Source organism: Crinia signifera, chromosome 8, assembly GCF_055691185.1.
Source record: "Crinia signifera chromosome 8, ASM5569118v1, whole genome shotgun sequence".
In the NCBI taxonomy this organism is placed as follows: Eukaryota; Metazoa; Chordata; class Amphibia; order Anura; family Myobatrachidae; genus Crinia; species Crinia signifera.
Genome location: NC_139224.1, coordinates 33266714 through 33292868, shown reverse-complemented (window position 1 = coordinate 33292868; position 26155 = coordinate 33266714). Strand labels below are relative to the sequence as shown.

General features: G+C 41.4%; 1 protein-coding gene across 13 annotated transcripts in view; it reads left to right on the top strand.

Annotated features, from left to right (window-relative positions):
* LOC146025912 (interferon-induced very large GTPase 1-like) overlaps positions 1–26155 on the top strand; it is a 226550-nt gene that overhangs the window by 83264 nt on the left and 117131 nt on the right. For 3 of the 13 annotated variants that reach the window (XM_083156107.1, XM_083156101.1, XM_083156097.1), the window contains one exon: positions 18271–26112. The exons of the other annotated variants lie outside the window; for them this stretch is intronic. In XM_083156107.1, coding sequence (XP_083012233.1) covers positions 18271–25481 — 7211 coding nt within the window. In that variant the 3' untranslated portion in view covers positions 25482–26112. Of the gene's footprint in view, positions 1–18270; positions 26113–26155 lie in introns of those variants that run through there. 13 annotated transcript variants of the gene reach the window in all.

Genomic DNA, 26155 nt, shown 5'->3' with positions numbered 1-26155 from the left:
ATTAAAAAAAAAATGCATGTCCGCATGCATTGTCTAATATTACATAAGTGCACGGCTGGGGAGGCAGTCCAACAGTGGAGGAGGAGCAAGGAAGAGCAATAGAAGACAGCGTGAAAGTCCCGAATGAGCAATGGCCATGCAAAAGAACGAAGGTGCAGATAAATAAAATATTAAAACAGCCAGTGTTGTGTGTTTATTTTAATATTTCCTTTACAGGGGGACTATAGGTACCAGTGAGCCCTTAATGCCCCACTTACTGGTACTTGTGGTTCTCCAAGTACCATTATTCAGGACAAGCTTTCGTGACCTAGAGTCCCACTGTAAAGGACAATAATACTTTACATACAGTACAGTAGTAGTACAAGCTATCAACCCTCAACCCACAGCCCAGGAGTGCAGAAGCTAGCCCCAGGCTTTAGCCCAGGCCTGGAGTAACCTGAAGCAGGGGTACTCCTTTATTTTGGGGGCTTCCAACCTCATAGAGTATCCCTAGCTTGGGCAAACTAGCAAGGTGGATGAATGCTTTGGCCACGGGACCTGTCAAGTGTGTCCCCTATCTGGGAGGAAGTACAGATGGTGTAATGGTTAGCATTACTGCTTCACAGCACTGCGGCCATAGCTTTGATTCTCACCATGGACCTAACTGTGCGGCGTTTGTATATTCCCCCTGTACTTGCATGGGTTTCCTCTGGGTACTCAGGTTTCCTCCCACAATCCAAAAATATACTGGTAGGCTAATTGGCTCCCAACAAAAATTAACCTTAAAATGAATGTGTGTGCATGTACATGTGGTAGGGAATATAGATTGTAAGCTCCACTGGGGCAGGGACTGACTGTTCAATATGTGTGCGCTACAGTATATAAGAAACTGTAAATAATTAAATCTGTGGCATTACCTCCCTGGCTAATGGAGCCCCGTGCTAGTTAAAAATATGGGGGACCCCTTGTATTTTTAGTACCTGGTCCAGTTCCAAAGGTTTGGGGCTGGATATGCAGGAGTAACAAAAGGATTCATTGTGGTAAGTAGAATTGGAAGAACGAGAAATGGAGTATCTGCGCTGTTTTTTATTATTTATTTAATAATTTGCACCATGGATGAAATCACTTCACATACACAATCTTTATCTGTTTATGAATATTTATTTTCATTTATTTGTATAAAAAGATTTTATCATATAAAATACATTACAATTTTTATAGGCGGCCAGCTACAGATATAGAGAAAAGTATTATAGCGATTGCATAAATATTATTTGTCATGCAATCGGTATATACACGTAAATGTTTATATAAACAACTTGATTTCACATATAAAATTAATCACATTTAAAAGGAAAAAATTATATATATATATATAATAAAAATATATTTTCAAAAGAATAAAAAATATATATATAACAGTAAGCTTTGTGACTTATAGCCCCAGGATGGCGAAAACTGTATAGCCAGTCCAGGTATCTAGAATTCTGGACTGATATTATATATTTTGAAGAAAGACTGAACTGAGCGGGTCACTTTCCATATAGAACTTTTTTGTCCTTGGTTAAAGAAACAGTCTTTTTCCAATTAAAGATGAATTAATACGTATGATAATTTGTATGCATATACTTGTAACTTTAGATGACTTGGCGATATATGCCTTTTGGACAAAAGTAAAGTGCACAGCAGTGCGTCTCTCACCTGCACCGGTTGTGCGTGGATACTTGTCCCAGCAGCGGGATAACTCGCTGCATATACCACGCTCAGATGTCTGCACGGGTTGTGTAGATAATTGTCCCAGCAGCGGGACGTCTCGCTGCACACACTGCGCTTCGATGTCTGCGCTAGTTGTGGAGTGTCCCTCCGGTGAGTGAGGTGGTCGGGGAGGACGCCGCGTGGATGTTGTTAGCTGGCGTCTCACTCACCCGTAGTTGGAATCCAACAGCGGGCGCTGCTCTCACCTGCGCAGGTGAGAGCAGCGCCCGCTGTTGGATTCCAACTACGGGTGAGTGAGACGCCAGCTAACAACATCCACGCGGCGTCCTCCCCGACCACCCCACTCACCGGAGGGACACTCCACAACTAGCGCAGACATCGAAGCGCAGTGTGTGCAGCGAGACGTCCCGCTGCTGGGACAATTATCTACACAACCCGTGCAGACATCTGAGCGTGGTATATGCAGCGAGTTATCCCGCTGCTGGGACAAGTATCCACGCACAACCGGTGCAGGTGAGAGACGCACTGCTGTGCACTTTACTTTTGTCCAAAAGGCATATATCGCCAAGTCATCTAAAGTTACAAGTATATGCATACAAATTATCATACGTATTAATTCATCTTTAATTGGAAAAAGACTGTTTCTTTAACCAAGGACAAAAAAGTTCTATATGGAAAGTGACCCGCTCAGTTCAGTCTTTCTTCAAAATATATAATATCAGTCCAGAATTCTAGATACCTGGACTGGCTATACAGTTTTCGCCATCCTGGGGCTATAAGTCACAAAGCTTACTGTTATATATATATTTTTTATTCTTTTGAAAATATATTTTTATTATATATATATATATAATTTTTTCCTTTTAAATGTGATTAATTTTATATGTGAAATCAAGTTGTTTATATAAACATTTACGTGTATATACCGATTGCATGACAAATAATATTTATGCAATCGCTATAATACTTTTCTCTATATCTGTAGGTGGCCGCCTATAAAAATTGTAATGTATTTTATATGATAAAATCTTTTTATACAAATAAATGAAAATAAATATTCATAAACAGATAAAGATTGTGTATGTGAAGTGATTTCATCCATGGTGCAAATTATTAAATAAATAATAAAAAACAGCGCAGATACTCCATTTCTCGTTCTTGTAATTATCTTTATATATCTGTCTAGAACCTGTACCCTAAAAAGTCGGGTGATAAACAGATTGGGTGTATCCACACTGGTACACATGGGAGAACTGCAAGCTAAAATACAGAACAACTAGACTTCAAACTATTATAGGTCAAGTATTTATCATTTGTATAATTGATACCAACTAGCGCCTAATATTCCACTAATTTAGTGGCTCCTTTTTCTTTTGTGTAAGTAGAATTGGGGCATCAAACAGTAGTAGTAGTAGTAGTAGTATCAACTATTATTTAAATGGGACTAAGAAAATGAAGATTGAGGTGATGTTTGGGCCCTTTCAAGATGTGAAGTTATAATCTTATGTTTGGAAAATTCTGCTGATCACTAAAATAAATCTATTATGTATGGGCAAGTCAGATAATTGGGGAAACAATTTATCTGGGGGACAAAAGTCAAAGGATCTAAGAAACAATTAAGTTTGATTGCCTTTACATCACCTAATTGTAATCTCTATAACAATGATTGTCAGTGTGAGGAAAAAGCATGAGGGTATTCAGTCCTGGTCATAAACAGCCATACTGTCGAGTTGACTTGGTTTTGTTTTTCCCGCCTGCCAATTCTTAACTCGACAGTTGAGTTCTCTGCCTATTCCCAGTTTGAAACTGGCACGATGCCTCCTGTTGAGTTTGGACCAATGTTGCGAAAAATAGTCATCTCTAAAAGGTGCCCACAGACGCATCGATCCCGGCGTGCGTTCTGTGCTTAACTAGCACACATAGCATCGCATCGTATGCCTTGTGCATGCGATGTGCATGTGATGCTATGCGATAAAAAGCGGGAGCGCGCACCCCATCGCATAGCATCGCACCGCCGGGATCGGTGCATGTGTGAGCACCATTACTCATCTTCCCACCTCGACAGTGCTTTTTATGGTTTGGTGCCGTTCTGTTTAACTGCAGAGCTGTAATGGGAGCTGTGTGGTGACCAGAACCGGGGCCAGGACCAGAACCAGTACCAGAACCGATAGCAGAACCAGTACCAGAACCAGTACCAGAGCAATGTCCGGGAAGTGCTGAGCGGACCTGCAGCCAGAAAAGGTATCAGAACTGGTACCAGAACTAGAACCAATACCAGAAGACTTAGAACCAGTAACAGAACCAGTACCAGAAGAACCAGAACCAGTACAGAACTGGTACCAGAACCATTACCAGAACCCAATCCAGAAATGTTATCAGACAAGGACCAGAACCAGATTCAGGACCGTTACCAGAACTGGATTCAGAGCTGGAACCAGTACCAGATTCAGAACAAGAACTGGATTCAGAACTGGGACCAGTACCAGAACTGGAACCAGATTCAGAACCAGGACTAGGAGAGGTCAGAGAATACAAATCCATCAAGATTTTGATGTACAAAGGCTGCTCCCGACAGAAAAACTGTCTAGTTAAAATTGTCGTAACATGACTAAAATTGTCTAAACCAACTCGACAACTTCACGTTGAATAGGTTCATGCCATTTTTCTAAACTCCAACTTGACAAAATGGTAAAAATGTCGAGAAACAAACATTTCGACCGTCGAGAAAAAAAAACCTGTCGAGATGGATTTGAGAGTCGGAAAAACAGAACAATGAATAGGCAAAAGCAATACGACGTCTTTTTCTGTCGGAAAAGAAGAGGATCACGACAAAACCACTAATTCGACCAGGATTGAATACCCACCTTAATAGATTATCTTTAAAAAAGCAATGAAATTCCATAAACAAAAAACCTTCTGGTTTCACATGTGTTATTAATGCTTTCCAGACATGATCTGAAATTTCACAAAACAACTACATTTCTACCACTCAAAATAAAAAAGCAATGAAATTACGGTCATTAAGGCTGACATCTTAATGGACGTGTTCCTTGCGCAATACAGATATGGTATGCCATCACATAACTGCAGATCAGAACTCTCATTGAGTGAGATTGTTGTCACTTATACAATAGTGTAGCTGCTTATTCACAGAATTGTGTGCTAACTGGAATACACACATGCAGTCTATGAAACTGCAAGTCTGAGCAGTTATGTGGCACACCCATCCAACTCAGTGTCCACAAGCATCCCACTCTGTCACTCCCACTAACAATCCCACTGGGTTACAATGTCCATCTCATTCAGAATACACATTCAACCCCCAACATCTTGCATAACTGCTTAAACTATAGTATTCTCTCTCAGATTAAGCCTTCAGGGGGCCCGGTAACTTTAGACAGGGGGCACCCTCCCACTTGTCAATACATAGAAACATAGAATTTGACGGCAGATAAGAACCACTTGGCCCATCTAGTCTGCCCCTTTTTTAAAAATGTTACCTCAAACCAGATTTGATCCTTATTTTTTTTTGTAAAGATATCAATATGCCTATCCCAAGCATGTTTAAATTGTTATACTGTATTTGCCTCTACCACCTCTGATGGGAGGCTATTCCACTTATCTGCTACTCTTTCTGTGAAGTAATTCTTCCTCAAAATTCCCCTGAATCTTCCTCCCTCTAGTTTCAGTGCATGTCATTGTGTTCTGTTGCTCCTCTTCCTGTCAAGAATGTCTCCCACCTGTACCTTGTTAAAACCCTTGATATATTTGAAAGTTTCGATCACGTCACCCCTTTCCCTAACTATACATATTAAGATCTTTTAGTCTTTCCGGGTAAATCTTGTGATGTAGGCCATGCACCATTTTAGTTGCCCTTCTTTGTACAGTCTCTAATGTATTTATATCCTTCTGGAGATATGGCCTCCAGAACTGAACACAGTACTCTAGATGAGGCCGTACCAATGACCTATACAGTGGCATTATTACTTCTTTCTTCCAAAAGGAGGGGTTGGGGGTTCAGTCGCACAAGACCATAGTAGTGAGATATGTCACAATTGAGGGAGGCCCCCTGCTATGTATAATATTGTATAAAGAATATATATATATATATATATATATATATATATATATATATATATATATATATATATATATATATATATATATATACAGTAGGGTATACGGGCAGAGGTGTGCTACCACGGAAAAAAAATTCAATTGAGAAAAATAGGGGATGAGCAAGGATTGTCACAGGTGTGGTGCACCTAAGAAAAGTAAATGGAGACTTAAAATTTACTATTTATTAAGATATATATATTAAAAGGCTGCGGAATATGACAAACTTACATGAAACATATAACAAAGACATAGTGAAATAACGTGCATGTTAAAAATGCACATGCGGTGTCCCTTAGCGCTTATTCCTTGAATTCTAATAATGATGTGTCTACATTTCCATGTGCTACGATAATATTGTGTCCACTGATCTATCGTATGCAAGTACCAATTAACCTTGGAATATCATTCATATCTATGTGTCAATGATTTACAATCACTTGAATCTGTGTGCAATTTTTACAACAGTTCTGGTTGGGCTCTTATAAGTTCAGTGGCAAACGCAGGATTTTCAGAAGGGGGTTTCCAGAGGGGCGGAGCAAAGCACGGAGATGGACACTTAGGTGACCCAGTATATGCCGAGTCAGTTAAAGTATTATAGATAGACCAAATGTATATAAATTATAATATATATATATACATACATACTGTATATATACATACAGGGGCGTCAACAGCAGTGTAGACCCCTAGGCATAGCAATGTACTGGGGCACCTACCGATCCTCCAGCGGTAGGGGTGGGATAAGCATTGATAGTTGATTTTGGTAGGGGTTATTATATCAACCGCTCAGCATGTAGGGCCTGGATCAGTAATTTCCACTAATTACCCCTTTACTGCACAGATGGTGGGAGATGGAGTGGGTGAAGGGGGCATTGGGCTGAATGAAGGGGCCCTGATACATATTTTCCATTTTCTGATGGGTGGACAGCTTGATTGACTGCAGATATCTCCTGCTCCCAGTAATAGATTTCTTAGATTTTAATGGAATTAAAAACTAGAGAATCCCTCCTACCAAATGATATTGGGGACTAGGGGATCAGAGTTCAGGAGGCAGAGCAATCTGCCAACGAGTATATAAAACTACATACCAGGTGTGTGAAGCTGGAGCAGTAACCAGCTGCTGGAAGGCTGATATCTCTGGTTGTGGGAAGAGTAGGGACAAGCTACTAGTGTCCATCAAAGGGGGAGAGACCCAGCTTTTGGAATATACCCTCAGAAAAACTCTAAGTTAGACAGAACCTGAAATATCTGACTTGGAAGAGCAATTAACAGGCTTGGATGGGGACCATTGCTTTGAAATCAGATATCTCCGGTTCCCAAGGGCCGATTTTTAAAATTCTTATACCCATGAAAAGAGGGGATCCTCAGCTTTCAGCCTAGGGCCCTTACACTCCTGGGGGGGTTTCTGGGTACTCAGAAACCCCCCCTGCGTGCGCTACTGAAGTTAGTATCTTAAGGTCTCAGTACAGCTTATGTGCTTATGGACATATGTTTGCTCGTGGTATCTGACACAATCCACTGTTGACAATGAAACAGTGTAGCAAGCATCACATGTTATGTTCAGTTAGAATCTCAAGTGCATACACATATGTTACAATATGTAGAAGCCTTCCCTCTCAGTTATACATCCTTTATTGGGTAGTGATAAGTGAGACTCGCTCGTCGGATCCACTGTATAATTCCCTGGGGGACCAAATATATATATATATAGTGGGAGATATATCTCCTTATAATTTGTATAGTGATGATAAGATATGTCCTGCCTCAATCGCATATACTAGTCCATCAATATTTGTTAATGTTAGTATGATTAGGCGGAAATCGCCCAGTGTGTATGGTGCTGATAGTGTAAACTCCTATTACCAAACCAAGGTTCACCACTCATCACCACGTTCAGGTATGTGATCTGCAGCCACTCTTATATATGTTTCTTGTGCCCTACGTTTATATTGCACGTATTATGGGTATATATCTCCCCATTAAGTAGGGTCACACATACTGGTCCTCGGAGGGACTGATATATGAGTGTATTGCTGCACATGTGTAATATAGCTTGATGCAAATTGTGGTGGACAGAAATCGCTCAGTGTGTACAGTGCAGATTGTGTGGGCTATTACTGTTGACGTTTACCAAACATCAGCACATATAGGCATGTAGTCTGCAGTCGTTTGCTATTATATGACTTTTGTACCATGCAAAAGTATATGCAATCACTGTGGATGTATTCATCTCTTGCCAGGGGATGAGGTAATGCAGTGTATTGGCTATTCAATGAGCGCGATGCTGTAACAAAATAAAGCCCATTGGACGTGGAGCTTGTCAGATAAATAGTCTTACTGCAACAATGATTATATGAAACCTACGTAGGACTTAACATTCAGGCTCTATGCTGTGGACAAGGTTGCCCGGTGTATAGAGTGTTAGCAGGGTGGGTTGCCTGTAGTTAACCACATGCCAACACACGCCAACACACTGGGACACGTGGTATATGACAATGAGCCTTAGGTTGCCGGCTGGGGTACGATCCAGCACCAAGCTAACACAGATAGCACAATGTAGATTAACACACATTAGAGTCCTGACAAGGACTAGTATAGAAACATATAATACGGATGGCTACAGGGAGCGACCGCACGGCTAGGGTGGCCGGCGTTAGCTTCGCAGTTCTTCAGGGCAATCGGCACTGATGTCATGGGCGAGTTGAAATAGCCGGCACTGTTCAGATCTACTAATGGTGGTCCTCTTACCAAAGCCCGCCTCCCCTTGTCATTGGGTAACGGGTTTTGCTTAACTTCTTTCTTCCCTCTGCTGATACCTCTCCCTATGCAACCAAGCATCTGACGTGCATTCTTCATTGCTTTGTTACATTGCCTACCTGCCTTTAAGTCCCCTGAAATAGTGGTACATACCCCTCTGCTGCATCCTTCTGTCTCCAGTAGCACTAATCATTTCACACTGGTGCATACTGCTATACTGCCCTCAGCTACCTCAAACAGTACTCTGCAGTCCCATCTCAATTACCAAACTCACTGGTGGCAGCCACGCTACCTGCATGCTGAGTTTCCCTCCAATCTCCAAACAAGGGTGACACCATCTTGCCTGCGGTCACATGACACTCAGCAGCCAATCTGGGTAACTCTTTGCTGACATTTCTCTCCAGCCAACGCCTTATCCCTATAAGGATGCTGGGATAAGACCAAGGAATCGTCAGTGCAATGGTGTCTTAAGCCTAGTAGCATCTTAACATCTGCTCCTGTGACATCCAGTCTCCAGACCTGTGCTTTATTATCTGCAGCACAGCCTGACTCCCAGCAGTTATACGGCATTTGATCCATCAGTCCCAGCCAATAACCTGTGCCTAATTGTTAGCTTCCAAGCTATTCCAATTGGGTTCTCTACCATCAACATCGACTCACCATCGATAGTCTTTTGGTTCCAGCTGCCCCCCAAAATCTCTAGCTTCTACACTATTCCAAAATGTCTTCATTGACCCAACATCGCTTTACCATCGATATTCTATTGTTTCACTATCGGTCCTAGTCGATTCCTTGTGGTTATTGTAAGCTTCTCCAGCAGTTTACATAAAAATTTTCCAAGCATCTCTGATTACCACCGGATCTGCATCCGTTCACTATCCGATCACCGCTGCTTCCAGCCTTCACTGCTTACTACATAATTGCCCATACCAAAGTTCCACCTGCTTCTACTAGTCACCATTCAGAGTACTCCATCAATACCAGTCACCATCAGTACACAAAACATTGATAAGCTGTCATCATTGGTGAACTTCTGGGGTATCTGTTATAGTGGCACTTACCTGAGCTTCCATACTCTCATGCAGTGTTTCTCATCATATCTGACTTAACATGGATGTTCATCATCAGAGACTCCTAGAACTGCATTTCTGTACTCTTCATTCATAGTCTCTCAGGTTACAGATAGATCATGTTTGTCTGTTGTTACCAGCGACTACTGTCTACACCCAGTTCCAGTCCAGTCTAGTGTTCTCCATACCCATTGCCTTACATACTAATTTTTGCACCCAAGCACTATTTACTGTATCTCACCAATACTCCAGTTCTCCTAGGCATGCTTTTGGGTCCTGGAGTTTATCTCATTACCTATAGTCTTCCCATTTATGCGAGTTAGACATTTTAGGAATCCCACATTCCTTTAAAAGTCTGCTCCGGAGGTTTATTCACAGACAACACTAATTTAATCCTCAGGCATGACAATTTACACTGACCTAATGGATTAATCTGATGGACAGGTTCTAATTAGCAGCCAGATTGGCTCATGAAGAGGCTGCACAGTTCATACAATTTCAGTTCATACAATTTCTGCAAGAACTGTCGACTCGGTTGGATAGTATACAGTCTACCCTCTGTGGCACTCCAGTTTGTCAAACTAATTGCATAGAGCCAGCACCACTGGTAATTTCCTCCACCTCCCAGCTTCATCTTCCCACACCTTCAAAATTTGATGGATCTGTCACAGGTTTCTCAACAAGTGCAAGATTAATTTTGAACTGCAACCACATGATTTTTCCACTGACTGGATAAGAGTGGCCTATGTCATTTCACTACTCTCTGGTTCAGCCCTCGATTGCTCCTTGCCTCTGTGGGAAAGATTGGATCCCCTTCAGGGCCGGCGCCACCACTAGGCAGCCTTAGGCATTTGCCTAGGGCGCCGGCCACAGGGGGGCGGTGCAGAGCTGCAGATTAAAAGCAGAAAACCAGGTACCTGACTGACGCGCGAGGAGCAGGAGGAACAGGAAGAAAGCAGTCACCAACCCAGCCTTCTGGGAAACAGCAGGTGAGTCCGCAGCACCCCCACACCTGGAGGCTGGTCAGTGTCATCAGCGGGAGGCAGCGCCTGCATCGCCCGCCCCCTGAAGCTGTTCAATTTCATCGGCGGGAGGTAGCGCACGCACCCCCCCCCCCTCCCTGGAGATGATCAATGCCATTGGTGGGTGGCAGCGCCGGCATAACACCCCCACTGCCCCGTCCGTGTATCTGAATCTGCGGGTGGCAGCGCCCGCCGCCCGCATAACTCCCCCACCCCCTGTCCATGGATCTGGATCAGTGGGTGACAGCGGCAAATCTCTCAGCACCATTTAAAAAAAATTGCTGCCTGCCTTAGCCTGCGCCTGTCATCATCATAACTGTATGACAGGGCAGGCTGCAGAAGCGCTGGCAGCAGGATCCCCTCACCACTCGTTCCCTCTCTCGTCTCATGCACTTGGCTGCCCACCTGTCAGTGTCAGCTAGCTACAGGCAGGCAGCGTCCCTCACTCCCCGTGTGTCTCCGGCTTCCTGATCTAAACAGGAAGTCACATGATGCACACGATGTAACTGTGCACTGGAGGAGCCCTGCTGCTCAGCCAGCCTCAGCCCAGCAGTAAGGAGAAGAGCTGCAGCAGCCACCCATCAGAGCAGAGACCAGGCAAGTTCTGCTAAATATAATAGGATAGGGGGTGGGGGGGTGCCACATTAAGGATTGGGGAGGGCTGAGAGTGACATATTAAGCTTTTTTTTGGGGGGGGGGGGGGTCACATTAAGGTTTAGAGTGGGGGGGGGGTGTCACATTAAGGTTTACGGGGAGGGAGGGGGAGCGGGGCACATTAATGTTTGTGGGGAAAGAGTCACAGTAATATATGCTGAGGGAGAATATCACAGGTAATGCTGCCTGGGGGGGGGGGGGGGGGAGAGGAGTATCAAAGTAATGTGCCCCATATATATACTATAGCCCTGTCCTCAGCACCACCGGTAACCCTGCCGGGTGTATGTATGTATATATGTATGAGAGCGGCAGGGTGTATGTATGTATGTATGTATGTATATATGTATGAGAGCGGCAGGGTGTATGTATGAGAGCGGCAGGGTGTATGTATGTATGTATGAGAGCGGCAGGGTGTATGTATGTATGAGAGCGGCAGGGTGTATGTATGAGAGCGACAGGGTGTATGTATGTATGTATGTATGAGAGCGGCAGGGTGTATGTATGTATGTGAGCGGCAGGGTGTATGTATGTATGTATGGAGCTGCAGGGTGTATGTATGTATGTATGAGAGCTGCAGGGTGTATGTATGTATGTATGTGAGCGTTGGGTGTATGTATGTATGTATGGAGCTGCAGGATGTATGTATGTATGTATGTATGAGAGCTGCAGGGTGTATGTATGTATGTATGTATGTATGTGAGCGTTGGATGTATGTATGTATGTATGTATATGAGCTGCAGGGTGTATGTATGTATGAATGAGAGTGGCAGGGTGTATGTATGTATGTATGAGAGCGGCAGGGTGTATGTATGTATGAGAGCGGCAGGGTGTATGTATGAGAGCGACAGGGTGTATGTATGTATGAGAGCGGCAGGGACTGGGTGTGTGCATGTATGTATATGTGAGAGCAGGGTGTATGTATGAGAATGGCAGGGACCATGTATGTATGTATGAGAGCGGCAGTGACCGGGTGTAAGTATGTATGTATGTATGTATGTATGTATAAGAGCGACCGGGTGTATGTATGTATGTATGAGAGCGACAGGGTGTATGTATGTATGAGAGCGGCAGGGTGTATGTATGTATGAGAGCGGCAGGGAACAGGTGCATGTATGAGAGCGGCAGGGTGTATGTATGTATGTATGTATGTATGTATGTATGAGAGCGGCCATAATTGAATGGTTGCCGCTCACATGAAGCCACTGCCAGAAATTTTCCAGGGCCACTTTTAGTCTCCAATCCGCCCCTGGCTGTAACAGTACTGGGGCATCAATCAAAGAGCAGCCTTCCCCCCCACCAATGTTCAGCTTCTTCTTGTTAAGGTATGGCACATTGGCACTTGCAGTAGTGGCTGCCTGGGGGAGGGGATTATAATATATTTGTGTATGATATATATATATATATATATATATATATATATACATATACACACACATGTATATGTATATACACACATGTCTAAAATATCTATCATCTGAAATATACACACAGAAGATTTGGAATGTTTCCTGTTTGCAGCAGGGCCCTCCTTCCTCCATAAATGTCTGTTTTACCCAGTTTGTTCTTGCAGAGTTCTCAACATTTGTAAAACGCAACGGAATCTGCTGCGCTATATAAGAAACTTTAAATAAATAAATAATGCCTCTTTCTTAAGGGTTAATGGGGGGGGGGGGGGGGGAGTCAGAAGAGGTTTTGCCTAGGGTGCCAAAAACTCTTGCACCGGCCCTGATCCCCTGTTGTCTACTTAGAAAGAATTTATATAGACCTTCCATTGCATATTCGATGAACCTGGGTGAATAACATCAGCTTCAGCAGACATTCTCTGTTTGTGACAGGATTTGTGGTCTGTGGGTCATTATTTGGTTCAATTCCAGATTTTAGCCTCCAAATTATCGTGGAATGATGAAGCCACATTCTGGAATGATCTTTCTAACCTCATCAAGTTTGATGATCTAATTTCGCTTTGCAATAAAGAGGATCTTCACTTTAAAGAAAGAGCTATTGAAAGAGGAAAATCTGTGCATCACAAGTCATCTACTAATATTCCTCATTGTGGCTCTACCACTAAGGATGAAGCGATGCAGGTTAACAGAATTCATCTGTCTCTGGAGTAAATGGAAAATAATGCAGGAGGAACATCTGTCTCTACTCCCCAGCTCCTTCGTATCTTATTATCAACTTTCCCAAGCATCTGGGAAACTTCAAGTTCTAGCCTCCCAAGGAGACGGTTGGCTAGGAGTACTTAAGTCCTCTCCTAAATTCATCCAGTTTTCATCCAGATATTAGAGAGAGAAAGAGGTTGGGAGACCCGCACCATAAATATAGTACATATGATAATTGTCTGCGGATGGATAAAATCACCCCAGACAGGAATCTTATCCAAATATCTTTCCTGGCTGGTTAGGTTGCTGTCCCCTGATTTAAGGTTATACAGTGAAAACAATAGAGAAAAAAAGAAATCAGTTTGGTTAGGACGCACTCCTCATCCACCTAGTCTCTTTTAGACTAGTTGCTAAAAATACCTAAAACTAGGTGTATATTTTATTAATGATAAACTTATTTGACTAATCAGCCATCATTTTGTATTTTTACTATCAAATTTTATTAATTTTTGTTAATTGTCAAAAATTAATAAAATTTGATAGTAAAAATACAACATGATGGCCGATTAGTCAAATAAGTTTATCATTAATAAAATATACACCTAGTTTTAGGTATTTTTAGCGACTAGTCTAAAAGAGACTAGGTGGATGAGGAGTGCGTCCTAACCAAACTGATTTTCCAGAGCCACTGGAAACTTTATTACTTTTGATCTTGTTCCTATCCCCATCTATTACTGCTGTGGATGGCAGCTAAATTCAAGGAGGCATGAGTGCCCTCAGAACTCAACCCCTTAGTATACGGGTTGAAGTTCTTCACTCTGAACTTTTACGTTTTTTGGTAAACCAAAGGCTTTGCACTCTTTAGTCCTGGGCCTAACGTGGCTTTGTTTACACAATCCTCGATTGATTGGAATACATACCAAGTCACAGCTTGGGGATCAACCTGCTTCGGTTCTTGTCTTCAGCAGGTATTTCCTGCACACTACTCTAAAACCAAAGCCACTGACACTCCTCATCCCTATAAGGATTACACTGACATAGTCAGTAAAGCGCCAGCAGGCTTCTTTGTGAAAAACAAAGGATGGAGGATTATGACACTGTATTGATTTATAGGGGTTTGAACGTCATTACCTTTTAAAAATCATTACCCTTTGCCTTTGATCACTGATCTCTTTGATTGTGTAAGTGCGGCAACCATCTTTACAATGTTGGATTTACGGGGTGCCTATTACTTGATATGTATCAGAGAAGGTGATGAGTGGAAGACGACATTCAACACCCAAGATGGCTACTATGAGTTCCTTGATGTGCCCTTTGGCCTCACAATCTTTTGTGACCTGCTATATCATCATGTGGTCATTTATTTAATATATTGTAATTTTTGCCATTGTAATCAAGTTAAAGCGTTCCTATGCCATCTCAAAGCAAACCACTTGTTCTGTAAACTTGAAAAACATATCTTTGAAGTAACATCTATACTGATCCTGGGATATATAATTTCTGGTTCTGGCCTCAAACTGGAGCCCGAGTAACTTCAAGCAATCAAGACTGGGCAATGCCTTCCACTCTGAAGTATCCAGAGATTTTAAGGGTTTACAAATTATTACAGGAAACTCATTTACAATTTCTCAACTATGGTAACGCCCATAACAGCTCTGACCCGAAAGGGTGCTAATCCGTCTAAGTGGTCGCATAAGGCTATCGAGGCATTCCATCTCCTCAAACAGAAATTTTATCTCAGCTCCTTTTCTATTGCAATCCAATGTATCTCTCTCATTCACCTTAGAAGTAGATCTGTAGGCATTAGCGCAGTTCTCTCACAGGGGTTTATTCTGGTGCGGTCGGACCGTACACGGTCGGATCAGGCGCATGCGTATCTTTCGCAATGCGCATGTGCGGCGACTGCACACCGCTCACGGACGGATCTCTTCGTGCGAAAAAACCTGTCCGCAAGAGCACGGTCATTGTGGGCGGGATGTGGGCGTTTTTATGGGAGCAGCCGGAATAATTAGGGAAACTGGGCATAAACATGGGCGTACACGGGGGTGTGCACACAAAATGCACAGTGCCACAACCGCCTCGATCGGCGAACGCACCGTGCATTTTGGCCCAAAAACAGGTGGACGCCAAAGAGTGCTCCTGACCACCCCTAGAGCTACCGCATGAGAGCGGACGCCTGGGTCTGCTAATTAACGCAGATTACTAGTCATACATATACACCCGAATGTAATAAACAATGCTGCAGGCTATTAAGTGAAAACCATTATTTCACTACCTGCAAGCCACACACAGCCCTCAAACACATTGGAAGCGTATATTTCTACACTTCTCAACATGTAAAGGTTGGTTTAATTTTAGGTAATATTCATTCTAATACCTGGTTATATTTGTCCAGGTAGTTATTTTATAACCATCTACACCCATTCATAAAGTGTTTTTTTCTACTTTAAAAAGCAGGACACTCAATTCACAGGAGTCGACATGTGTCAACTTTTTCACTGTAACAAACATACCAGTTTTTTATTATGAAAAAGACACATAAACCACGTCTAAGAGCAACAATGATGTTTTTGGACTCAATTTCTACTTGCAATGAGTTTTCCATTAAAAAAGGCAAGAGACCCGTCCGTGCACTGTGGCGTACGCTCAGATATACGGAAGGTGTCGGTGGGAAAACGGATGAGATCTGTCCATGCACTGTGGCGTACTCTCAGATGTACGCCAGGTATCGGTGGCTAAGAGGGAGATCCATCTGTGCACAGTGGTGTACACTCAAGTGTACGCCACTCCCCATTGTCGGTGTCTGTGACCGTCCGTGTGCAGCTGTTCTGTGGGCGGACTTGCGTTCACCGTGAGCTTACGGAAAACGCACTGTGTGACGGACCGTACGCACGTTTCACCGATCCGATCAACAGAGAGGTCCTGACAGTCACCTTAATCGATGCAGATTCTTTCCAGCTGAACAGAATTACACTAACAGGGACCAACAGTTACTTGCTATTAAGCTAGCATTAGAGCAGGGCTGGGCAACACCGGCCCTCCAAATGTTGATGAACTACACATCCCAGCATGCCTTGCATCAGTTTCAGCATGGCCACATAGCAAAAGTAATGCAAAGCATCCTGGGATGTGTAGTTCATTAACATCTGGAGGGCCGGTGTTGGCCAGCCCTGAATTAGAGGAATGGTGTTGTCTCTTGAATTCAGTTTCCATCATCACTGATCAAAAAATGTACTATATTTGAAGTCAGCTCATTGTTTGAATCCTTGACAAGCCAGATGGGCACTCTTTTTCTCGCAATTTAAATTTAAGTTGTCGCTTTGTACTGGGACATTGAATCGCAAGGCAGATGCACTTTCCTGTTCATGGGAGCAAGACAGTGCTACAAGTTCCACAGAAAAACATCTCTTCATAGATCCCTTTGCTTTTTCCACTGTCGGTATTGATGTGCTAGAATTTTTTGAACCTCCTTAATTGTGCCACCTAGTGGGGTGCAGCTCTAATGACACAGAGAAATACCACCAAAAGTTAAAATATTTAGAAGAGGCAAGATTGTGTCACCATAAAGCGATCCCACATCAATAAAATCACTTCTGCTTACATCAACAACTGTACTCTTGTGGGAACTCTTATATGGCCATGCCCCTTCCTTGCAAGACAACAACACTTTTTTGTGGTGCTTTCAGTGCAAGATGTCCCTTTAAGTTTTTGGGTCGCCAAAATCCTGACCGCCATTACCTATATTAAAGCCTGTCCGTTATTACTACGGATTATGCTGGTGCTTGGGGAGGGGGATGAAGTGTAGTCTGCACCGGGAGAGTTACACGGGGGGTGCGGGTTATGCACTGGGAGGGGAATATTTTACACGGGGGATACACAGGTAGATCACCAGTCAGTATGTGTACAAAAAGTAGATCCAGGGTTAAAAAAGTCCGGCCACCCCTGCACTAAGGCATTACTTTACCCGGTGCCAGGGAGCTGAGAGGAAATCTCAATCAGGGACATGGCATACAGACTCTCCGTGGTAACCAGCAGCGCTGACCAAACTCCCTCTCCGGCTTCTATGCTTCCCCCCTGTGCCCAGCAGCCTGCTTACAGCTCATATTTACAGCCCAGCTGACCTCAGAGCATAGGGGGACCGTGCTAGGAGTAATCCCCAGACTGAGCTGGAGTAGCTGATGTGCTCCACTTTTATACCCCTGTAGAGCGGTGTCACCTAGCCCCTTCCTCTGGTAGAGAGATCTGATACCCAACTCCCTGTCAGCTCTGGGGATTGCCAGCTGTAAAGGATGGAGGGGATTCCAGAACTTTCTTTATTACATTGGCAACCACTGTTTAACACCTGTATCTTGCATTTAATACACATATATGAAATATCCCCTGCACCACTAATGTGTACATACAGTAACAGCAAGTATTGTTTAAATACAGAAATGTAATATGTTATTAAATATATATTCACTATGAATTTATTTTCTGATACACATCCAATCATTTTACCTACATGTAAATATAGGACTTTACAATGGGTTTGTACCTAAAAAAGTGCATATTTTTATCAACTATAGACCCTTCATAAGTATTTGATTTATTTACCCCTTCATAGGGTTACACCATTGCTGTAACTCTACAGACAAATGCATGTGAGGAAGCCCAGTATCCATTTTCCTGCTTTATAAATTTTCCTGCACATTTTAGAACAAATTCAAATTTCATATACTAATATGTACCTAAAGTCAAACTTTACAATCATTTGTGTACAAATGAGCAGAGAGTTAACATGTGGAAAAGTGCATTTATTTATAAGGGTCAGTTTATTTTAATAAAATGTCTTCTTGGATTCTTCAACAGACATGTCAGGAGAACCTACAGAAGAGGATAAAAGTTCAGCCGCTAGAGAGCTTTACAGCAAACTCACAGAGACTGGCTTGGATCCTGTGAAATGGCGCCAATTGTTACAAGATAAACTGTGCATTGTTAATATACAGTCATTACATTATGTAAAGCCTGAAGACTGTTTATTGCTAGAGGAGAACATTACATTCCCCTGGGAAAGAAGAGCATTGCATAAACTATTTAACATACCAGACAAGAGTGTGCAGCTTGTGGATGCGCAAGAGAAGCAATGTCAGTTACTGAAAAATAAAAATGAACAAGCTTCTAAGATACTAACGCAATTGAAAGAGATGAGAGATGAGAAGAAAAGTCAACAAGATGAGATTGTCAGGCGCAGTGTAGAAGAAATGTGGAAAGCCCTGGAGATACCACCTGAATGCTCAGCTCCTCCTGAAACACCATTAGTGGATCTGGTAGATTATTTTGAAAACCAAATTAAGCTCAGAGAGGAATCAGATCTACATAAAGAAAACATATGTGATGAAGACATCATTACATGTGCTTCAGGAGGGCTGGCACTTGAGGGAATCTTTAAAACACAAAGCCTAGAAGATGTGCTTAAGAAACGTGAACCACTTCTCTGTTTTTCCGAAAGCTTCAAACTTGTTGGACCACAGCAAAAACCAATTCTGCAGCAAAAGGAATTTACATCTCAGGAAGAGGAATCACAATTTCAAAGACTTTGTGAAAAGATTGGGTTAAATTTTAATTCTTCAATTAGTACTGGCTTTAAGGGGTTTGGACTAAACAGCAGCATTGGTACCAGACAATCTTCACGATCTGATAAAGCTACAAATGAAACCAGTGAATGTACTTATGTGTGTACAACCAGATATAACTACATCCCTCGAGCTTCTTGTTACCTTACAATGGATCAGCTCAGACTTTCCCAGGCTGCACTAAATGCATTAAAAGACATTGAAAACTTAATTGACATAAACACAAATGAACATATTATAGCAGAAAGGTGTGATGCCTTCTTCCAGAGATTTGGCTCACATGCCAACCTCGGACCCCTACACTTTGGAGGAATATACTGGTGGAAAGCTTCCATGGAAGGCATTTCTACCAGTCAGTTGCAAGAAGCAAAAAAAATGACATCCGAAGCCCTAAACATGTACATGGGTGCTAGTTATGCAGGGAGTGGAGGAGATATTGACCTGGAAACAACAAATACACAGGATTCTGTGGACAAGTCTAAACTATCCTCATTGCAGAAAAATATTCAGTTTTCTGTAACCAAAACAGGGGGCCCACCAGAATCTGATTCTCTCTCCCACTGGAAATCAGGACTTGTAACCAGTAACAAAACCTGGAGTGTCATAGATCGAGGATTCCAGCTGATACCTGTATGGAAGATCATCATAGACAATCATAAGGATGAGTTCAAAGATAGTGCCAAACTCACTTCCTGCCTAAGTGATCATTACACATCAGTGACTGGTCTCACCTCTGAAATGATGGTGGGAGAACAACTAGTGAATGAGTTGGAAAAAACAAAACTTTTCTTACAAGGTGTGAGATCCTGGAAAGTTGACAAATCCATAGATCATTTAAAGGAGCTGATTGACTTTCAACAGACACTCAACGAAACCACAAGTAGTTACAGTGCTTGGGTGACTTTATGTCTTTCAGACAAAGGACTACAAGAATATTTAGTTAATGTTGTTGAGAAATACAAAGATCTATCTGACCAAGATACATATTCCATAAAAAGTTCATTGAAACAGCTAACTGATCCTCATATTTATTCTGTTGCTAACTTTCCCAATGCCTCATTTATTATGAGTTGGATTTATGACTCTGAGAAGGACGAATTAGATGACAAGCCTGTGATTAACTTTAAGGAGCTCATTGATGTTTTACAGAGTTCAATGGAAGAAGTTCTACATGCTAGTGTCACCTTGAACACATCCACAGAAGATTACCACCAAGCAAAGGTTAAAGCTACAATACATATCAGTCTCTCACTGTATTCCTTCTTGAGAACTTTGGGAAACATAAAACAAACTGACAAAGAATTACTGGTTCTCTGCATTGCACAGAACTCTGGGTATTGTATGAAAAATCACTGCTTCCGGGACCTTTTAGGATATAACGATATTGGATTTCTAAAAAATCAAATGCAAGAAGTCTATCAAGAGTACACAAACCTCAGAAGTCAATCTGCTCAGCGGGCTCAAGCATTTGTGCTGTACACAGGTTTGACAGCTGTGGGTCAATATAAAGAAATCTCTCTGGAACAAAAAAGAGAACGCTTACATTATATGATAAATCACCTGGCCGGCAGTCTGTCTCCCAGTGTCAATGCTATAACTGAGCAACATTCTCAATACTGTGACTGGAGTAAAATGGAAGATGACCTGAGAGCCTTTAGCTATGGATACATAAAGGAAGAATTTAAAACAGATGAGATTGCTAATGAACTTAATAATGTCTACCAAGAAAGCGGAACATATGTCATAAATGATGAAAAAATGGACTGCAGCAGCATGAATACACATTTTAGGGCATTGCTGAAGAGACTGGACCTGGACAAGTATTATCCACAAAAAATGAAGACTGCGGATTTTCATAAGATCTGTAGATCATCCCTCGTTGAAACTCAGATTTTGGAAGAAACACAACTTCCTTTCCATTTTTTGCAAAGATTGCTCATGTTGGATTATCGCGCACGATATGTACACTGTGGAGTCAACATTGATCCGATTCAGGATAACACAAGCAATGAAGATACTAACACGGATACTTTGTTTAGCTTAGTAGAATCCCTTAGCTGTATTAAAGAAGATTTTGCATCTGAAAGCACAAGCAGTAAAGTAACAACCCACCCTATGGATGTCCAGATGGCCATTTTCCATTGTGCTGATGATTTTATGAGACAATACATTTATACAAAACTATCACTTTGTCAGTTTGCGGTACCACTTTTAGTACCTAATCCCAACACAAATAACATTGAGTTTCCACTTTGGTCTCTTCAAGAAGTTAAAAAGAAGTGGAAAACTAAATGTGTGGAAAATACAGAGAATGATAAATCGAATGACAAATTTATTAAGGAAACCGAAACCCCCATTGTATCCTTCATCCGTCTTGGCTCATCTACATCCTCTAAATCCCAGATAATAAATTGGCTGATGAGTAGACAAAGACACAACATCTTCTACCATCGCCACTGCAAAGGAAGCCCCAAGAGCTCTGTGCTGATGAATGGTGTTACAGAGATTGCCTGGTATTGTCCTGGTGGGAAGGAGGATGATGTATTTGATGACTGTATCGCATTCACTAATCTCCATGGGGATGCCAGAGATCACGAACAACAGGTAAATTTCTTGGTGCAGATTTCATCAGTCATTGTTGTACTGTTAACTGATGCAGATGCAAAGGATATAAAGGGGAGAGAAGTGTTTCAAAAGATGCAGAAATCCAAAATACCATTAATCTTCTTGCTTACAGACAAAGTAAAGTGTTCACCAACAACTGTAAAGATAAAAATAATTGGCATGAAAAATAGAAATGAAGCAGAATTGTTGCAAGAAGTAACATCAGCGATACAATCCTTATTACCTACTTTAAAACTTAGGTTCTCACTTAACAAATGTGCCAGCATTGCCAGAGAATATGGATTTTTGGTTGATGAAGACAAAGAACAATGCCAGCATGGCAGGGAACAAGCTGAGGTTCTGATCTCCCTGATCAAAGAAAAAAAGGTATCCGATGCAAAGACTGAATTTCTTCCTTTACAAGGGGAACTCTGGCACATGTGGTGCATGAAAGACAAAGAACTGACCCGACTGAAGGCAAAAAGCAACCAGAGCATTGAGCAACAACGAAGTGACATTGAGTCTCAAAAGCATACAATAAGAAATCGGCAACTAGAAAGAGCTTTTCCTCTCAATAATTTTATGAAATCTTTTCTACAGATTCTACACTCAAATGGTCAATGCTCCAAAATGTATTTTCTCCAGTGGTTTAAAATGTATCTGGACGACTTGTCTTCAAGCACTCTTTCAGTGCTATACCAGAAATACCACAATGTGTGGTCAAATGTAGAGAAGGAAAAGCAAAAAGGTGAAAATAAACAAATTATAGAAAAAATGGGGGAAGATTTAGAAAAGCTATCAGATATGATCAATAAGTCAACATTCGGACTTGAACACATACTGAGAGAACTTGGACAAATCTATGACGCATCAGAAACTTTCCCCAAAGATAATGCAAGTTTTTCCCATTTGCCAAAAATTGTGGCAAATCTCATGGTTTCAGGGTATCCGGTGGAGTTGATGGATGGTGATGCTGCCCATGTGCCATTGAGGTGGATTAAATCAGTTCTGGATGAACTGATGAAAATACTAGGAGACAAAAAGCTCTATATTCTCTCTGTACTGGGTATACAAAGTACAGGTAAATCCACATTACTCAATGCTATGTTTGGGCTGCAGTTTGCAGTAAGTGCCAGGAGATGTACTAGGGGAGCATTTATGCAGCTTATAGAGGTAGATGGAGAACTAAGACGTGAGATGAACTTTGATTATGTTCTAGTTGTAGATACTGAGGGGTTAAGAGCTGTGGAGTTGTCAAACAAAAGTGCAATTAATCATGACAATGAATTGGCTACTTTTGTCATTGGCCTGGGTAACCTTACAGTCATCAACATTTTCGGTGAAAATCCCTCTGAAATGCAAGATATCCTACAGATTGCTGTACAAGCATTTCTGAGAATGAAAATAGTCAATTTACAACCCAGCTGTCTGTTTGTTTATCAAAATGTAGGAGAAATCACAGCCAAAGAAAAAAATATGGAGGGTCGAAGAAAACTACAGGAAAAACTGGATGAGATGACATTGTGTGCCGCGCAGCAAGAGCAATGTGATGTAACCTGTTTTAATGATGTCATCAAATTTGATGTAAACACCCATATTCACTACTTTGCCCACCTATGGGAAGGGGACCCAAGTTACAGCCAAAATGTGCAAACACTAAGACAGGCCATACTCAACTCAGCCAAACAGGAAGCAAAACAAAATATTTTAAGTATTTCAATGTTCAAAACACGGGTTAGTGACCTGTGGAATGCTTTGCTCCATGAGAATTTTGTTTTCAGCTTTAAAAATTCACTTGAGATTGCAGTTTACAATAAGCTGGAAGCCAAGTACAGCCAATGGGCATGGACACTGAGAGAACACATGCTGCTACTTCAAAACAAAATCATTAACCAGATTCACAAGGATGAAATAAAATCTGTAGATGTGATGTTTCTACATAAAGAGCTTGATCAAAAGTACAAAACAATTTGGGAAGATTTAAAGTTATTTTTTAATGAAGAAAACAATAAAGAGATACTAGTTCAATGGAGAGTGAATATTGAAAACAGGCTCACAACTATTAAAGATGATCTTATAGAAGAGATTAGGAAAAAAGCAGATACTTTAATTGCTTTTAAAAAGGACAATAGAAAAGTAGAGGAGATAAAGCAGAAATATGAGGAACAAATGTTTGCTAAAAGTAGAAATATGCAAGGAAAAAATTTAAATGATGAAAATTTGCTTGAAAAATTCAATGAAATGTGGAACACTTGCATAAGCAAAGCAACTGCGGCAATACGGACTCCTGAACCACCACCAATCCAAGCGCATATGGAGAATGTTTTTCAAGAAACCTTCAAGCAAGTAATAGATTTAGCTGATACAATTGCAAATTCTTCTAAATGGACAAACTTAGTTGAGGAGTTCTCGAAGTATATTTCAACTAAAAGCAGGTACATGTATGTATTATGGAATGAGACGCTTGAAGATCCAGTCAAGAAACAACTAGAAGGTGTCACCCGTAATCTAAACAAGCAAATAGATGATTATATAGATGAAAAACTGCAGCAAAAAATTGATTATCAGCCTTCTTACTTTCATGAAATTCTGACCATCCTAAATACAGAAATTGGCGTAATGTTGGACTGTAAGTTTAAATTTAAACGTGAATACACGCTGTACGTGTCTCTGTTCTTGTGCCAAAAGGCTGCCCGCAGATTTACCCTGATTTCTGATGCTTTTAGAAAAGCCAATGACCCTCTTGTCTATCTACAAAGTAAAAGAGAACACTTCTGGCAGAATTTTAAAATCTCTTGTGAAGGAACAATACAAATAAAGTCATTGGCTGACTTCCTGTGTAACACAATAAAAGCCTCCATCCAACAAGGAGTGTATGAGAGGTCTGCAATACAATTAGCTGGTGCTATGAAAAGTAACCACCCAGCTCTGAATGGGAACAGGTCAAAACTGGAGTTCTGTCTACTTAAGTCACTGGCAGAGGAAGAGAACTTCCAGGATTATATGGATTATGTCGAAAATCTTAAATCAGCAATTCAAGTCTTTATTGGGAAATGTATTGACCAGTATTATAATGACAAGAACAAGATGTCCGTCAACCTACACATTAATGTGGATCACTTCAGAAACCTTATAATAAAGGCTATAGATACATCCACTGTAATGGCCAAAGACAGACGTGGGGATGTCAGCTCGTGGCTGGAGGCTTTCTGCTCAGAGCTCGGAAGTGAGATGAATCTGTCCAGTGCTGACCTGAAAAGTGTGAAATATCAGAACATAACAGATATAGATTTTCTACAAGAGGCGATGACAAAGGCTATGGAGATTGTGGTTAAAGACCTAAAATGTGACTTTTCCAATTGTGATCTAGTCAATTTGAAAATGAAGATTCTTGACATGCTCTTTAGTGGGTTTCAGGGGTGCTGGCACACGTGTCCGTTCTGTGGTGCAGTCTGTACCAATACTATTGCTGGACATGATGGAAAGCACAGTGTGAAGTTCCATCGTCCTCAGGCTATTGGGGGTTTGAAATGGGTTAAAACCGATCACTTTTCAATAGAGATATGTTCCACTCTTGTGTCCAGTGATTTATCATTTGTACTCAATGATGACAGGAGCTTATCCTTCAGAAACTACAGTGATGCCGGACCTCCATACAGTGACTGGTCTATTACACCAGACAACTCTGCATTATCTTACTGGAAATGGGTGATCTGCCGCTTTCAGTCTGATTTAGCGGGATATTATGAGAAGTTCCGATTTACAGATGAGGGATCTATCCCGTCACAGTGGATGAGTATAAAGAAGCAGGATGTAATTTCTGAGTTAGACAAACAAATGTAAATGGCCCACTGTATGTTATAAACCTTGAGTGCTTAATGTTATAAACCTTGAGTGCTTAACGATACATAGCCTACATGTACTGTATATATGATCAGTGTCAAAGATCAATTTATGCTTCTGTAGTAATAGTAATTATTGTAAGGGTTACATTAATTTCCAGTTTTCAATTGGTGGAAATTATTGGTGGATTTCAATTGTTTTCCACTGCTGTTGTCACTATGATGCCCTGTTATTGCTCTGTTATGCTGTGAGGGGACATTTGTAGTGTGAAGTTATCTGTGAAAAGGTTTATGTTTATGGTTTTGGTATCTAAATGGCTGTTTGCGTTCCCCAACCAGGACTTTAGATGGGTTTAGCCACTATACTGTATGTAGCTAAACCCCATCCCATCTACTTGGGCGCAACAAGCATGATAATTAATGGGTGTCTGGAATACAATTGAATTGTTCGTTGGACACCCATTAATTATAACAGACTCCAAAATATTTGATATCCCCACTAATATCGTTCATATTCTCAATCAAATTAATTTGGAACAAATATTGCTGAATTGCAAAACTCTCGAAATACTATGAAATTTTGTTTTATGTTACAGTATTTTGTAATGGTTCAAATATAGTGGATAAATAATAAATGCATTCAAAATAATCAATTTCCTAAGGACTTTGTGTTTT